At 33.2% G+C, this 15,854-nt stretch overlaps 2 protein-coding genes and 1 long non-coding RNA gene across 3 annotated transcripts; 1 reads left to right on the forward strand and 2 right to left on the reverse strand.

Annotated features, from left to right (window-relative positions):
• Positions 1-225: 225 nt before the first annotated feature.
• On the reverse strand, positions 226-1,899 carry LOC11405771 (low affinity inorganic phosphate transporter 8-like). The gene has a single exon (XM_003615397.3). It carries the CDS (start codon positions 1,897-1,899, stop codon positions 226-228), a length of 1,674 nt encoding a protein of 557 aa, XP_003615445.1.
• Positions 1,900-7,479: 5,580 nt separating this feature from the next.
• On the forward strand, positions 7,480-11,967 carry LOC11409851 (uncharacterized). Its single transcript, XR_005646249.1, has 2 exons — positions 7,480-9,780; positions 10,621-11,967. It is a non-coding gene; the product is annotated as an uncharacterized lncRNA (long non-coding RNA).
• LOC11408548 (putative receptor-like protein kinase At4g00960) lies at positions 10,127-15,624 on the reverse strand. Its single transcript, XM_003615402.4, has 7 exons — positions 14,695-15,624; positions 13,856-13,981; positions 13,605-13,738; positions 13,131-13,341; positions 12,796-13,033; positions 12,463-12,613; positions 10,127-10,822 (listed from the first exon to the last, which is right to left on the reverse strand). Exons 1-7 carry the CDS (start codon positions 15,497-15,499, stop codon positions 10,496-10,498), a joined length of 1,992 nt encoding a protein of 663 aa, XP_003615450.2. The 5' UTR covers positions 15,500-15,624; the 3' UTR covers positions 10,127-10,495.
• Between the last annotated feature and the right edge of the window lie 230 nt (positions 15,625-15,854).

Raw genomic sequence — 15,854 nt, forward strand, 5'->3', positions numbered from 1 at the left:
AACAGAAGTATAAAACACACCTAACCAAGAATCACTTATTCTGACAGTTACATAAACTGACTTTATTCTTTTTATCTCAGTTTGGAAAAGGGAAAACTAAACAAACATGCACAACATTAAATAACTTATGATGCAAGTCACTAAAACAAACACTATTCATATTGATCCTTCAATTTTATTCTCATATTGATGCTTCTGGTGTATTAGAATTGGATGGCCTAGGAACTAAACCATTGAAGTTTCTGGAGATTTATCGACACTAGCGTTTCTTGTTCCATTTCTTTCACCGCTTATTTCTTCATCTGCATTGTTTCCTTGGAAATCTTTTTCCTCTCCCGAGATTTCTTCAAGCGATCGACCTTGTGTTTCAGGCACCAAGAAAGTGAAAAAGAATCCAAGCAAGTTCACAACCGCAAGGGCCATAATTGCTTGCTTGGTTCCTTTTGATTTATCATGAGAATTACCTATATAGCTCTGCACCCCAAAAGCACCGACTATAGCTCCTGATTTTCCAGCTGCAGCGGATATCCCATGACATGTCGAACGGAGCCTTGCAGGAAACAGCTCTGCCGGCACTATAAATGTAGTACTATTAGGTCCAAAGTTAGCAAAGAAAAGTGTAAGTCCGAAAAGTATAGCAAACATGACTGGGTTTCCATTACAAAAACTATATTTTGAACCATTCTTGCATGCAGATTCTTCTCCCCTGAATGATCTATAATTGTGTCCTAGAAACCACATACAAACAGACATAACAAGGAATCCAATGAGCTGGATTCTGAATCGTCCGATCTTTTCAATTAGGAAAACTGTGCACCAGTATCCCGGTACCGTGGCGATCAAGGCAACCGCAAACATCGCTCGTGAGAGCTGAAACACTTCCTCTATGGCATTCATTTTGGAAGCCTTGTATACAAGTCCACTAGTTGGATAAATATCTTTTTGTGTCAGTTGAAGACTATAGAAAGCAATGTCCAATAAAAACCATGTACTAGTTGTTCCTAGAAGATGAAGGCCATGCCTATTAAGAAACTCTGAAGAGAAGAGTCCATAAGAGTGTGACTCGAGTGGCCTGATAGCAATCCTGGTATTAGATTCTTCTGAAAGTATGTTCCTATCAAGAACTTTTGCCATATCTTCAACGGCTTTCTTGTGATCTCCTTCAACCAAAGCAGTGTATCTCGCAGTTTCCGGCATTTTCATTCTCCAATAGTAAGTTAATGCTGCAGGAACAGCACCAAACATTAACACAATTCTCCAAACGAAATCACCTTCTGGTTGAGTGGATAGAACAGCATCAGTTTCAAAATCAGGAGCTGGAAAGTACAATAAGAATAGTTTCGAGACAAACATGGCTACGCCTCCAGCAACCAATATTCCAACTCCTTGCATAGCGAAAACAGCAGCAATAAAACTTCCTCGTGTTTTCTGATTAGCATATTCAGACATGATCACAGCTGATAGAGGATAGTCTCCACCAATGCCGAATCCTAGCCAGAATCTGAAGAAACAAAGACTAGTTACCACGGTTTTCGGCGTGGAACCAAAGGAAAGACCTGATAATAAAGCAAAACCAACCATGGTAGTAAGAGTTATGCCATAAACTTTTTTTCTACCAAGTTTGTCACCAAGCCAGCCAAAGAAGAGTTGCCCTGCAAGGGTGCCACACAACGCAACACCGGTTATTGCATTGTTTACGTTTGTTGGAAGTATTCCTGGACTATGGTTAGTCGGATCAGAGTAGTACAATCGACCGATAAGCTTTGTAACGGCTGTGATGCAGAAGAGATCATATGCATCAGTGAAAAATCCCATTCCTGCTATCACTATTGCCAAGTAATGGTAACTTTGTGTCTTGGCATTGTCAAGAGATCTAAGGACACCATGGCTGGTGGCCATGGCATTGAACAATGGATATGGTTTGTTTTGTGTATCTGATGTAAAAATGAGAACAAGAAGAAAAGAAGGAAATATGCTAGTTTATATATGAACATAATTTTTTGTCTTTTGGGATTTTGACAAATGATATTGCTTTCTAAAAGCTGTAAAAATTTCATAGTGAGTGACGAGTTATTTAAATATCAGCTTCTTCAAGGAAAAACTACATTGATATTAACACATTGTTTGTTTGGCATTAATGGTTGAAAACTTTCTCTTGGCTAAGCTGCAATCAGTTTCTTCCACCCTAAGCAAGCTTCCAATTTGATATAAAATAATGTAGCCATGTTTGTTTTTATGTTGTCTTTCACATTGCTGGCTGCATCTATAGTTCTGTCTTTTACCAGTAATCATAATTCCTTGCTTTTCTTAGATAAAATCCATGAAGTTCCAAATATATTTTGTTGAATTCACAATAATATTCGGAAACTACAAGGCAAAGCCTTTTATTATTTTTACTTTTTTATCCTTCATATTGTTACTTTACATGGTACATATATAAAATGTTAAATAATCAAATGCTACTTTTATGGTATAGGGAGGAAATAAAATGAGGGAAATATAAGAGCATGTTTAATGATATAACACATTTTGGATTCCTAAATTACTTTTAGTTTTTATTAAAAAAAACTTTTATGTGTAAGATAAAACTCAACTGACAATGGCGAGATTGTTAGACTGAACCTTTTTATAGTTGTTTGGATTCAAACGCAAGATCTCTCATTTATATGTGTGTATTTTCAATGATGCTTTCTATTGCGTCTACATATACAAACCAAAAATAAAAATTGTTTCGGTGGGCCCTACAATGTCAAATTAGGGGTAGCACTTGGGTGACATAGAGTTGGGTGACATTGGTCAATCACAATGTCACAATACTTGTATTTCTCTCTCTTTCACAAGCATTGTGACATTATGATTGACCAATGTCACCAATATCACTCAACTCTATGTCACCCAAATAGGTGGTATTCTTGTCTAACACAAAGTTAGTGTGAGAGAAAAGTTAATTAGGAGAAATAAAAGGACAGAATTTTGTTAGCACTACTCAAATAGCCTTGACCAGGAAGTCTCATAATGCCGTTCCTTTGCTATCATCATATTGTCATTCAGGAATCATTGACCTCTAGTTATTATCGAGTCCTATTCATTTTTTATTGTTTTTAATATGGTATGACAAGAAAAATGTAAATGGTACAAACTGATTTCAAACATCAAGAACAAAGCAGAAAATTAACTACAATTATATTTAGACTAATACATCAAATTCCTCCTTGAATTTTTAAAAATCGGTTAAAATGGTCCCTCCGTCCAAAAGCTCCGTTAGTGATGATGATGTGTCCTCTTACATGATGTGATGTCATGTACACGTGTCAACAAGGCAACCACGTGCACAAGGACTAAATTGATGAAAATGGTAAAAATTCGAGATTAACTTTTCGGTTAATAGGCCTTTACCCCCTGTAATATAGGTCACTTTTGGTTTTGCCCCCTGTAAAAAAAAAAATTTGGATTCGGTCCTTGTAAAAAAATTTTGTTTTGGAAAACCCCCCTAGACCAGCTGACTGTGCATTTTTGCTGTTGGGGCATGCTACGTCACCCTTTTTGGATGACGTGGCACGCTGACTGTATAATTTTATTTATTTTTATTTTTTATGGGGTACACGTGGCATTAATGATTATTTTAAAAATAAAAAATAAAAAAAAATCTTAAAAAATTTTAAAAAAACGAAAAAATATTATAAAAAAATGAAATAAATTCTAGAAAAATAAAAATATTAATAAAAATGATTAAAAAAACGAAAATAATTATGGAAAAATTAATAAAAATCTGGTAAATGAAAAAATCTAGAAAATTTAGTAAAAAAAATTCTGGAATAATTTAAAAAATCTGGTAAAATGAAAAAATATAGAAAATTTAATAAAATAAAATCTGGAAAAATTAATATATTTCAAAAAATTATTATTTTCAATAGAGGAAAAATTTTAAAATTCTGGAAAAATAAAAAAAAAATCATTTTGTTTCGAAATTAAGAAGTTTTATTTTATAAAAAAATAAAAATTCAGCAACTTAATAATTATGGAAATTTTTTTATTAAATTTTCTAGATTTTACTAGAATTTTTAAATTTTTCCAGATTTTTTTCATTTTTATATATTTTTCCATAATCATTTTCGTTTTTTTGATCATTTTTATTAATATTTTTATTTTTCCAGAATTTATTTTATTTTTTATAATATTTTTAAGAATTTTTTATTTTTATTTTGAAAAAAATTCATAAATGCCACGTGTACACCCCATAAAAAAATAAAAAATAAAAATAATTATACAGTCAGCGCGCCACGTCATCCAAAAAGGGTGACACAACATGCCACATCAGCAAAAATGCACCGTCAGCTGGTCTAGGGGGTTTTCCAAAACAAAAAATTTTTACAAGGACCGAATCCAATTTTTTTTTTTTACAGGGGGCAAAATCAAAAGTGACCTATATTACAGGGGGGGTAAGAGCCTATTAACCCTTAACTTTTCAGTATAATTTATCCTGTGTTTCCAATTATATCCCTATATTACATGTGTTGTCCTGGTTCGATTTGAGACTTACTGTCATAATTTGAGGACTAATTTGATGGATTTTGTTATAATTTAAGGGCTGATATGATTGATTTTATTTGCAGGGAGTGAGTACAAGGAGATATATCATGAGAGGACCAGTGATTTTAAATGACATGCATAAACAAACACGACTGAAGGGTCCTGCTCCACAAAATCCAACTTCTCCTGGAGTTATTAAAGTTCCAAATTCAAATTACGGGTCAACCCCAATACATGAAGTTTATCCCAACTCCAAGATTTCCAAAGTATTGATGCATGTTTAAATTATGCTTTTGGACTAGTTTAATTAATGTTTTTTGGACTTGTTTAGTTTATGTTTTTTTGGATATGTAATCACTTAAGAACCTCAAATGATTTTATGACTTGATGCCTATGTAATGTTATTTTTTTGGCTATGTAATGACTTATGAACATCAAATATATGACTTATGATGATATGCAAATATCTGTCTTTTTATAATCAAAATGTTTGTCTTTTACTTTTTACTTTGTTCAGCAAATGTATGCATCAAAGATCACAGTGATATCTGTTGTGAAAATTCAAGGACCTATTTGATGTTATTTTCACTAATTTGAGGATCGATATGATGGATATGTATATAATTCAAGGACCAATTTGATTGATTTTTTTTTTATTTTTTATATATATATAAATGTTTGATTCATTCATTGACAACCTCTTTTCATTACAACATTAGATGGACTTGGCACAATACAATAGCATTTTAAACAACTCAATCAAACAAAATACTCCTATCAATATCTTAATCAACCTAAGCTCACTTCCTACACAATCAACTTTATCCATCAACCTTTCCCTCCAAACCTCTTATATCCCTCTATCCTTTGGTTTCTCCATCAACCTTGCATTTCTTCCTTGACCAACACCATTGTTTTTAAAATAGCCTAGTTCTTCAGCTTCATCAACCCACACAAAAAATTTACAATTTTCACCATCATCCTATGCAATCAATAGACAAAATCAGTACTATTTAAACAAATCATTCACACATCACATAACCATTGTTGACATTGTTGGATTGGGGAAGAAGATTGACATCAATTAATGGAAGAAATTTGGGGGATTTTGAACTCTAGGTGACAAATTATAACATTAGGGTTTCAAATTTATATATTTGGGGAAGAAAGAGCCGTTAATGAGGAATAGGTGAAAAAACCGTTAATGAGAAAGAGGAGAAATAGTCGTTGACAATTTTCTGAAAATCCATCAATTTGACCTTGGCAATTTTCTGTAAATCAATCAATTTGGTCCCTGCTTGCTTGGCATCTGACATGGTAAGCCTTGTAAGAGGTTAACGTTACACGTCACTTCCGTTAACAGACCAACTTAACGGAGGGACTGATTTGATTGACATTTTGTAAATTCAAGGACAAAATAGCAATTTCGCAAAATTCAGGGACGAATTTGACCTATTTTTAAAAATTCAAGGACGAATTTGAGGTATTAATCATTATATTAAAATTTTGCAGTGTCAAATGAAACATATAGGTGGATATCATTTACAATTAGATTACTCCTTGAAAGGGCCGTCCCTAAGAATTCGGAGGTTCGGCTTTGGGAATGAAAAGAGGTTAGTGATAAAATCAAAACGTATTTTTTTTTTTTTTAAAAGAGCAATGTTCTATTTATATTTTTTAAAAGATAAATATAAGGTGCCGTATATATGCGGTACACCCAAAGGTGAAAATGACTACCGTATACATGATGAACCCCCACCTAACACCAAAAGCAAGAGGACCTAATTCTAATAGGCCTAAAAGACTAAAACAAGGGGACATAAAATGGTTGGGGGGTATTAAAAACAATTGGAGGGCAGTAATACTAGTGTGTATTAAAAAAAAAATTGAGGCCCAACTCTGTTGAGCTGTTTGCACCCCCTCAGAACCGGGCATGCTCCTTGAATATGTGCTAATTTAACTATAAATCATTAGCTGATTAGCATGTGCATGCAAATTTGTCTTGATTTTTTTTTTTTTTAGTAGTCTAGTGGTTGGAGCTCACATTATTAAATATGGAGAAGTGGGGTGTTCGGGGTTCGAATCCCGATCTCTGCATAAATTATACAATGTCCCTACCAACTGAGATAAGTTCACAGGGACAATTTATCTTGAATTTAATTAGTATATAAATGTGAAGAACAAAAACTTAGACTATCATAATATGTAAGGGCATGCAAATTTTCCCTTTAAACTTTTTTTTTAGATAGGCAACACATTGTTGATAGAGAGTACAAGAGTACTCAACTCAATACACAATGTTTAACTTTTACAACATTATTAATCATTCTAAAGGGCATGAACTCTAGCGATATAATATGTCACCCCTATATGTTTTTTGAGTGTTTATATATAGACGCAATATGCATCTCTTAAACGGCAACATGTGGTAATATGGATTCAAAATAATTATATATCTTTTGCTACACATTACCAAAATACCCTCTCACATAGGGTATGTATAAGTATAAGAGTAGTATAGAAAAATGGTGTCTATTTATATTTTTCTTATATTGTTTCCAACATCCATTTCCAACTAATATATCAAGTCTAACTAATTAGAAAGAAAAAAAAAAAGAATAATTTTACTTATATAAAATGTAAATCAAAATATCGCAAATGTCAAAATAAGATAAATATTTCTTTTTACTTTTTTATTTATGTTTTTGAATTGAAGATTTTAGATAAGATAAAGGTTGATATTGTGATATTTTTTTTCAAATTATTAACATAAAATTTTATCGTTGAATTATGATATTTATTTGATGGTAGTCAAAATTTAAACTTTAATATTGCATATATTATTCATTGTTATTAATTGAATTAAGCTAAATCATAGTCACATTCACACTCTTGCATATATTATGATATTTTGTCGTAAGAAACGACATTATCTAATCATAAATCGTAATCTTTTCCTTCTCCAATCATTCATTCATTCTCAATGGAAACGATTTCTATCACTTCTTGTGATATTCTTCTTTTCAAACACTCTCCCTCTTCTTCTTCTTCTTCTTCTTCTTCTTCTTCATCATCATCATTTCAACCACAACAACAACCCCATCATCATCATTATAACCCAATCATCTTCATTACATTTTCACAGTGATAAACACAAAAAACACTCTTCTTTACCTTCATTGATGCTACACTACACTGAAAATGCCCTCTTTCATCAATCACAATCCACATGGGAACAACTCCTAAACAGTTCATATAACCCATCTCTTCATTTCATTTCAAAACTCTTCAAATCTTACACAAAACAAAACAAATTCAACGAAATCATCAACATTCTTCATTCACTAAGCTCAAAAAAATTGACCCTTTTGCCTCAATTTTACTCATTAGCAATCTCTTGTTTTGGAGCTGCAGGAAAGGTGAAATTGATGGAAGAAACAATCGATGAAATGGTTTCAAAGGGTTTTCAAATAGATTCCAAAACAGGTAATGAAATTCTTTTGTGTTATAGTGTTTTTGGTAGTTTGAATGAAATGGAAAATGCTTATGGAAGGTTTAAGAGATCTAGGTTTTTGATTGAGGAGAATGTGATTAGGGCTATGTCTTATGGTTATCTAAAGAAGAGAAAATTCTATGAATTGGGTCAGTTTGTTAGAGATGTTGGTTTAGGTAGGAGAAATGTAGGGAATCTTTTGTGGAATCTTTTGTTGCTTTCTTATTCTGCTAATTTTAAGATGAAGAGTTTGCAGAGAGAGTTTGTTAGAATGGTTGAATTAGGGTTTCGTCCTGATGTTACGACGTTTAATATCCGCGCTTTGGCGTTTTCGAGGATGGCGTTGTTTTGGGATCTTCATCTTAGTATTGACATATGAGAAGTGAGAAGGTTGTTTCTGATTTGGTTACTTATGGTTGTGTTGTCGATGCTTACTTGGATAGAAGGCATGGAAGGAATTTGGAGTTTGTTTTGAATAAAATGGATGTGGATGATTGTCCGTGGTTGTTGACGGATCCGTTTGTGTTTGAGGTTTTAGGTAAAGGTGACTTTCACTTGAGTTCCGAGGCATTTATGGAATGCAAGACACAACAGCATGAGTGGAGTTATAGGGTTTTGATAAAGAAATATCTTAAGAAACAGCATCGGATGGACCAAATATTTTGGAACTAATAACTAATTTAACAGATTCGTTGGACACTCTCAGTGTTATGTAGTTAATTTGAAACAAAGTTGTTCTTATGAAGTGTCAAGGTGGAGACATGATAAACATCGTTCTAAAAGAGAACACTCCATGCATATTTGTAGAAGAATCGAACATCAGATGCATTCAATCTTGAAGAATACTTGGTGAAAATGAAAGACGGTACAGTTCATTGTTTGGCAATTTGCACATGAAAATCCAGGGAATTCATATTCATTTTTCCTACGCTTGTTGCTGTACCACATGCAAGTAGGATTGATATTAAGGTTCTTCAAAGAAAATCCATTCTCTACCTTCGTAATCCGAACAAGTTTTATCAAACGGTTCCGGAGCCCCTCCAAGGAGCTGTTAGTATTTGATGCGACTGTTTGATGGCAACCACAAGAATAGAGTCAATGTTGGTGTCTGTGGAGCGCACTCATGAAAGTTGGGCCAGAGAAAGAGAGGCCAAGAAATTTCAGGAAAACCAAAAGAAGGAGGAGAAATAGTTGCCGCAGGAATTGCATGATGCACAGATCAAAAGTTTGAAAGAGACAGATTTTGGCAGCTTTAATTTAGAAGTTTAAAAGGTATGCTGAAGGTTATGATTTGATATGGTCTATGGAAGTGTGCAAGAGCATTGTGGGAGATACAAAAGGCTTGCCGAGGTTGAAATGCACTAAAAATCAGAAAAGGAAAATGTTTTAGATGTGATGAGAAATGTGAGCCTAATCATGTTTGTTAAAAACAAACAATATTAAGTGATGTTATAGGAAGTTGTTCCGTGCTTGCTCATCATTGGCCCTTGGAATCATTGGTGGATCTCTCAGTAAGCAACCTTTTGTGGTATGACAAATTGTGAAGTGATTGAAAAGTGAGTCCATTTTGAAGTCTCGTAAAGACTTACTTAGTTGCCTCCGGAATAGCTTTAGATATATGGAAGATGTGTCCTCAATCAAGGAGAAGGAATGTTTCATGGACCTAGGGCTGTTTCCTGAAGACCAAAGGATCTGTGATCCAACTTGGATTGACATTTGCAGTGAACTGTATGAACTAGATGAGGATGGAAATAAAGGTATGAACATCATCCATAAGTTAACTGTAAAAAAATTCGTTAATCACATGATACATCTAATCTTTATTTTGTCCTTAAGAGGAATTCATAAGTGAGGCAAGAAAAAGTATTGGCTTTATTTTGTAAAAGTTAGGATTTTTCTTGCCTCACTGATGCATCTAAAAAAAGTATTGAATTAACTACATGGTAATCTTCATAAAGTGGCTGAGACTTCAGATAAAGTGATTAATGAATTTCAGAGAAGGTTGAATTGATCGAAAAATACCAGAATTTGATCATTGGCTAGAAAAATCCTTCGTCAGACTTTATTTATCTCTCAATCGAATCTCGTATTATCAAACCCTTTGTCCTAGGAAACGAGGGGTAAAACAAAATAAAGCAGTATTTGCAGAATAGGCAATGTGCCGAAGCCAAACCTGTCACTATTGATATGTGTATATTGTTCCATAACTATTTTTTTGTATGAGTGCTCATATGCTTTCTCATATATTTTTGATGTTATGCTTAGCTTTATAAAAGAGGTACTTAACAATTGATACACAACATTGATATATATGTCTAATGTGAATGTGATATTGTGATTTATCTTTATACGTCGTTATTGCTCAATAAATGAACACAAGAAATTGTAGTCTATTTATATAATATAACAAATAGGATATGTAGTCTATTTAAACATTGATGGTACTAATTAATATAAACTCATGGCTAGAATCTAACGAGGATATGGCTCAGTAAATGAAGCCTCATTTACTGATTTAATTGTGGATTTACTTGAGTTCTCTTCCCACAGCCGCATTTCTGGAAAGCTTCTAACCCTACTGTCCATAAAAAATGCAGGTTCTGCAGGTATTGGGAGAGTGAGAGAATAGCTGCTACTTAGCATGAGTGCAATGGTAGCCATGGTTGGTCGTTTAGCTACATTGTCTTGGACACATAGTAAGCCAATATGAATGCATCTCATGATTTCATTTCTTGAACTGTTGTATAATAATGGATCTATAATATTTGCAGCTGTTTCTTCCCTCCAACTTCTCCATGCCTGCAAGTATATATTTACTGTATTTTATATAATTATTTAGCTATTATATTTAGTCTATCAGAGTACGAATAAAAAAGGTCACACCATTATTACTTCTACATGAATGTGTAAGAGGAATGTAATCTTCTAATTCCTAACTTTTACACACACCTCTACTCTAGTATATTAATAATGAGAGATGATATTTTGATACACAAGATTGACATGAAAATTTTGACAACAATTCAGATGAGTAACAGTTCAAATATGTGGTTAATTACGTTTAGTGATAGTTAATGAATATAACAAGATGTCACAAGTTATTAACCATTCATTAAACAAAATTAACCATGATTTTGAACCTCATTAATCATGGATATTTAAACACAATCATAGAGAATTATGTGGGTAGATAGTTAATTTGTTGTGACACTTTGTTGTATTCATTATCCTTCTACTTAATATAATTAACCATATGATTGAATTGTGTCGACCATTTGAATTATTGTCGAATACTGATGCCAAGTTTCTGTGTCAAAATAACCAAGGTAGACAGGAACGAGTCCCAGCACGTAGGATCGTCCGCTCCTACGTGCTTCCCACACAAAAACGTGCCTCGTTCTTACCTGGGTTCGTTTTTTGCATCTTCACAGTCAGGAACGAGTTCCTGATACAGGAACGTAAGTTTAAAACGTGCTGGGCTTAGCTTAAGTGATTTGGGCTTAACGGACCGGGTCGGGTCAAAATATAACCCGGTTTTATATAAAAGATAAAACCCAGAAAATTTTCATTCTTCTGTTTCTTCCTCAGCCAAACCCTAAACGCGAATGGCGGCCACTTCTCTTTTCCGGCGAATTTCTCGCCGTCGTTCTCTCTCTACCCTCACCTAAACGTGTTTTCCGTCATTCTCTCTCTCTACCCTCACCTATTACTCTGTTTTCGTGTTTTCTTTCCATACCCTTATCAAGAATTTCCTCCTGGCATGGGAATGAATGATGTCTTAAACTTAGATGGGTAGTCTAGTTTCTATGGTTTGTCCATTTAGAAACTTATTTTGAACTTGGTAGTTTCTTTTTGTTGTTACTTATGAACTTGTATTTTGAGTACTTATGACTTATGACTTATTTTGAGTACTTTGATGATTATGACTTATTAATTAAGTTTGATATACTTATGATTTCTATGTTATTTTTTTCTTTTTATATTATATATGTATATGATTGTGCGCGCGTGTATAGGAAATTACAATTTTGCCCTTGAGTGGGTTCTTACGAACCGTGTTACGTTCCCCGACTTTACGTCCCTTCACCGGCCGATCGAACCTACGTAGAAACTCGTTCCTGACTACATTGAAAATAACACAACCCATTAAGAACTTAAGGTGTGTCTCATTCAAACATGTATACCTTAAGTGTGTTTGGATGGGGGAATGTTTTGAGGGAATGTAATGTTTTGAGGGAATTCTATTGTTTGAATCCACCTCAAAATAATTGAATTCCCTCAAAACATTACATTACCTCAAAATATTTCCCCATCCAAACACACTATAAGAGATGTGAGTGTAATTTGCTCGAAAAATTAAGGTAGTCTGAGGAGGTGAGTGCATTTTTCTCTACTTTTAATGACAACTAAGAAACAATAATGTCAAAAGAAATATGTACGAAGCTCAATAGATCCTCTGAATTTTCCCCGTGACGTGTGCTACTATTCTTTTGGCCACTTATAATCTCAAGAACTAGTACACCAAAACCAAAGACATCTGATTTCACCGAAAATTCTCCATGCATTACATACTCAGGTGCCATGTATCCACTACATGCCAAATACAAACAAATATAGTTAGAGAAAAAAAAAAGTATTCTGATGGTAATACAATTTTCACTTGGGTAGTGGATAACTGAAAACAGTAAAAATAATTTGTTAACATTATTTAAAATTTAAATTAAGCTCTTACAATACTCATTAATTAAGGTCAAACAAAATTTATTACTTACTAGGTTCCAACAATTCTACTTGTATTTGCTTGTGTTTGATCCACAAGAATTAGTCTTGCCATGCCAAAATCTGCTATCTTAGCATTCATGTCTCCATCTAAGAGAATGTTGCTTGCTTTAAGATCACGGTGTATAATGCGTAGTCGAGAATCTTCATGAAGATAAAGAACACCTCGAGTAATACCTTGAATGATTTTGTAGCGCTTTTCCCAATCTAATTGTGCTTTCTTTGTTGGATCTACATGTACAGCAAAGTTGCGCGCATTTTAACTATCTTGAAAACATACTTTAAGTAATAGAGCAACAATCTAATTATAATGAGATTCTTATTATACCAAATATGAAGTAGTCAAGACTTTTATTAGGAACAAATTCATAGACAAGTAATCTTTCTCTCCCTTCAACAGTAAAACCAAGGAGTCTAACTAAATTTCGGTGTTGAAGTTTGGCCACCAAACGTACTTCGTTCTTAAATTCTAGATCTCCTTGACCAGAATTTATGGATAACCTTTTCACCGCAATCACTTGTCCATTAGAGAGTCTACCCTGAAAAGACACTATTTGATTGAGTTAGTAAAAGAATGTTAGCCAACTTTTGTCGTATTTTGATGAAGTAATAGAATATTTTAAAAAATAGAAACATAAACCAAATTTTTAACAGAAGAATAAAATTAGTCTCCAATTCTCTCACCACTAAATTTAATTATAAAATTAGAGACGAAATTTCATATTTTACATATCTAAAATTTCATCGTTATTTTTTATTTTTTTGAATTTTTATATATAAATGCAGCTATATATTATCTCACCTGATAAACAGCTCCAAATCCACCTTGCCCAAGTTTATTAGAATCACAGAAATCATTTGTAGCAACTCTTATAGTGTCAAAGTTAAATTGTAATGACTCAAAGGTTGTAGCTTCATCATCATCTTCTGAAGGAACTGAGATATGGCCATAGTTTGTAAAAAAGAAAAAACAGTTATGTTGCATATATAGGTGAAACATACATGTTCATAACAAAGTGATAATAAACTCATGTTTGGATGCCTTAAACTTACTTTTAGTATCGTCCCTTGGTTTCTTCACTCTTAGTCGTAAATATATGCAGATGAAACAGAGAACCAAAACAACAATAACAACTGGGATTGCTATGATGATGCCAGTTCTTGATGTGTGTTCCTTTTCTACACAAATCAGAAAATTCGGATAAGAAAAGCAGAAAGAAAAAATAATTATATAATATGTATTTTTAATATAATTAAATTCTATATCTTTTACGTGAGTTTAAATGGTTTTGACTATACCATATGACTATTTTCCTTATTAGAGAGAATTTTGAATAAATTTTCACAAAGTGTTTATTGTTTAAACTTCTGTTGTAGGATGACATCATGAAAACAAAGTAGAAGAAGATGAAAAAGATAATGATTGTTGCACAAATAAATTCTAAAGCATATGTAATATAATAAACTTGAAGTTTGATTTACCCCACATATTTATGATTATTAGATGCAAATCGAAAGTATAATAAATCTTCTTCAAAATACTTTGAAATATTTGAAGTGACGCGCAGATTCATTTTAAGTCTATCTCTCAACAGTAGTTTTACAAACTAATTTCTCTGTTGAATATGAGTCATATATTCTCTAATTGCTTGAGCGTAGCAAGTGAAGCTGAAAGAATAATAAGCGAAGTGGGAGCTGGAGCCCCCGGTATTATTGTTAAGCAGTAAACTTGTAAACTCGACTGTAATTTTTCAATGAAGATTTGTACCTTGCAACCAAAGTTTGTTGCATAATCTAAAAGTAAAGCAGCCGAACTCCATGATCAATCATTGTGCTTTCAGAGAAGATAATAATGATGATGATGAAAATTGAATTAGTTAGTACATAAATACCTTGAGATGAGCTGTGATTGGTGGATGCTGGAGTGTGTGGTGGCGGCGGGTGCACAGGAAGTGCATAGAACAGATAACTTTCATATCTAATATTACAACTTGGTTTCATAACTCTAGCACCAATCGAACTTTCAAATTCAGATGGAAGACTATCTATAGCCTGCTCCAAACATTCATTACATTCCAAAGAACTCATATCAGGTGTACACTGCATTAGACTATATATATCCCGAAAATTTGAACCTGTTATATTTCCTGTTACATTTCCCACAGCATATTTTTTCATATAATCACCAGATGCAGCTTCAGTTTTCAAATCATACAACAAATTTCCTAAAAGTACTTTATTATATTTACCGACCTTTGTTACATTAAGTGCATTCCATGCAAATAATTCAGGTTTTGATTCCATTAAACCAAATATGGACCGATTGGAGTAACGCAACATGCAATTGTCAGTCCAAATAATTGCTTCTTTTTGGTTTGGACAATTTTGTGTTAGAAGAACTCTTGAATTGTTAAGATAACGGCGGCAATCATTTGGATTAACATCTCCTCTACATAATCCTATGGCGTATACTTTGTTGTTGCCTTTGCCGTATGAGAAGTTGTAGAAACCGTAGGTGATTTCTGTGTTGGAAGTTAGAGTTGATAAAAGTGTGTTGAGGTTTTGTTGATATGTGCTGTTTTTTGTGTAGTTATCATTAGAACATGATGGATATAATTCTGGCTGGGCAATGGTTTCATAACATAGGAATGTGGTTATGATGAGAAGGAGAAAACTACAACAAATTTTAAATCTCATATTATGTATGATATTATGCTCTTGGAATGAAAACTAAACCGGCCTGGTGGTGTTTGTTATCAATTTATTGTTATATTTTTCTTCTACTTTTATTATTTATTTTGAAGTTAATTATTACATTAAACTAATCAGTCTTCTCTTTTGACCAACTCATATTGCTACTTACCGGTTTTCCTGTTCCTAATTTAACATTACATTCATGTCTTGTTCAGAAAAACATTACATTCATGTCTCTGAGTTAGACATGTTTTTGAATTGGTCATAGTTCTCTATAATTATATGTGAACGTATCTGTCAGTTGGGAAAGGCTTAGATAGTTTGTATTCTCGTTCAACTCAGAAGTGAATTGGGTCTT

Source organism: Medicago truncatula, chromosome 5 (assembly GCF_003473485.1).
Source record: "Medicago truncatula cultivar Jemalong A17 chromosome 5, MtrunA17r5.0-ANR, whole genome shotgun sequence".
Taxonomy (NCBI): Eukaryota; Viridiplantae; Streptophyta; class Magnoliopsida; order Fabales; family Fabaceae; genus Medicago; species Medicago truncatula.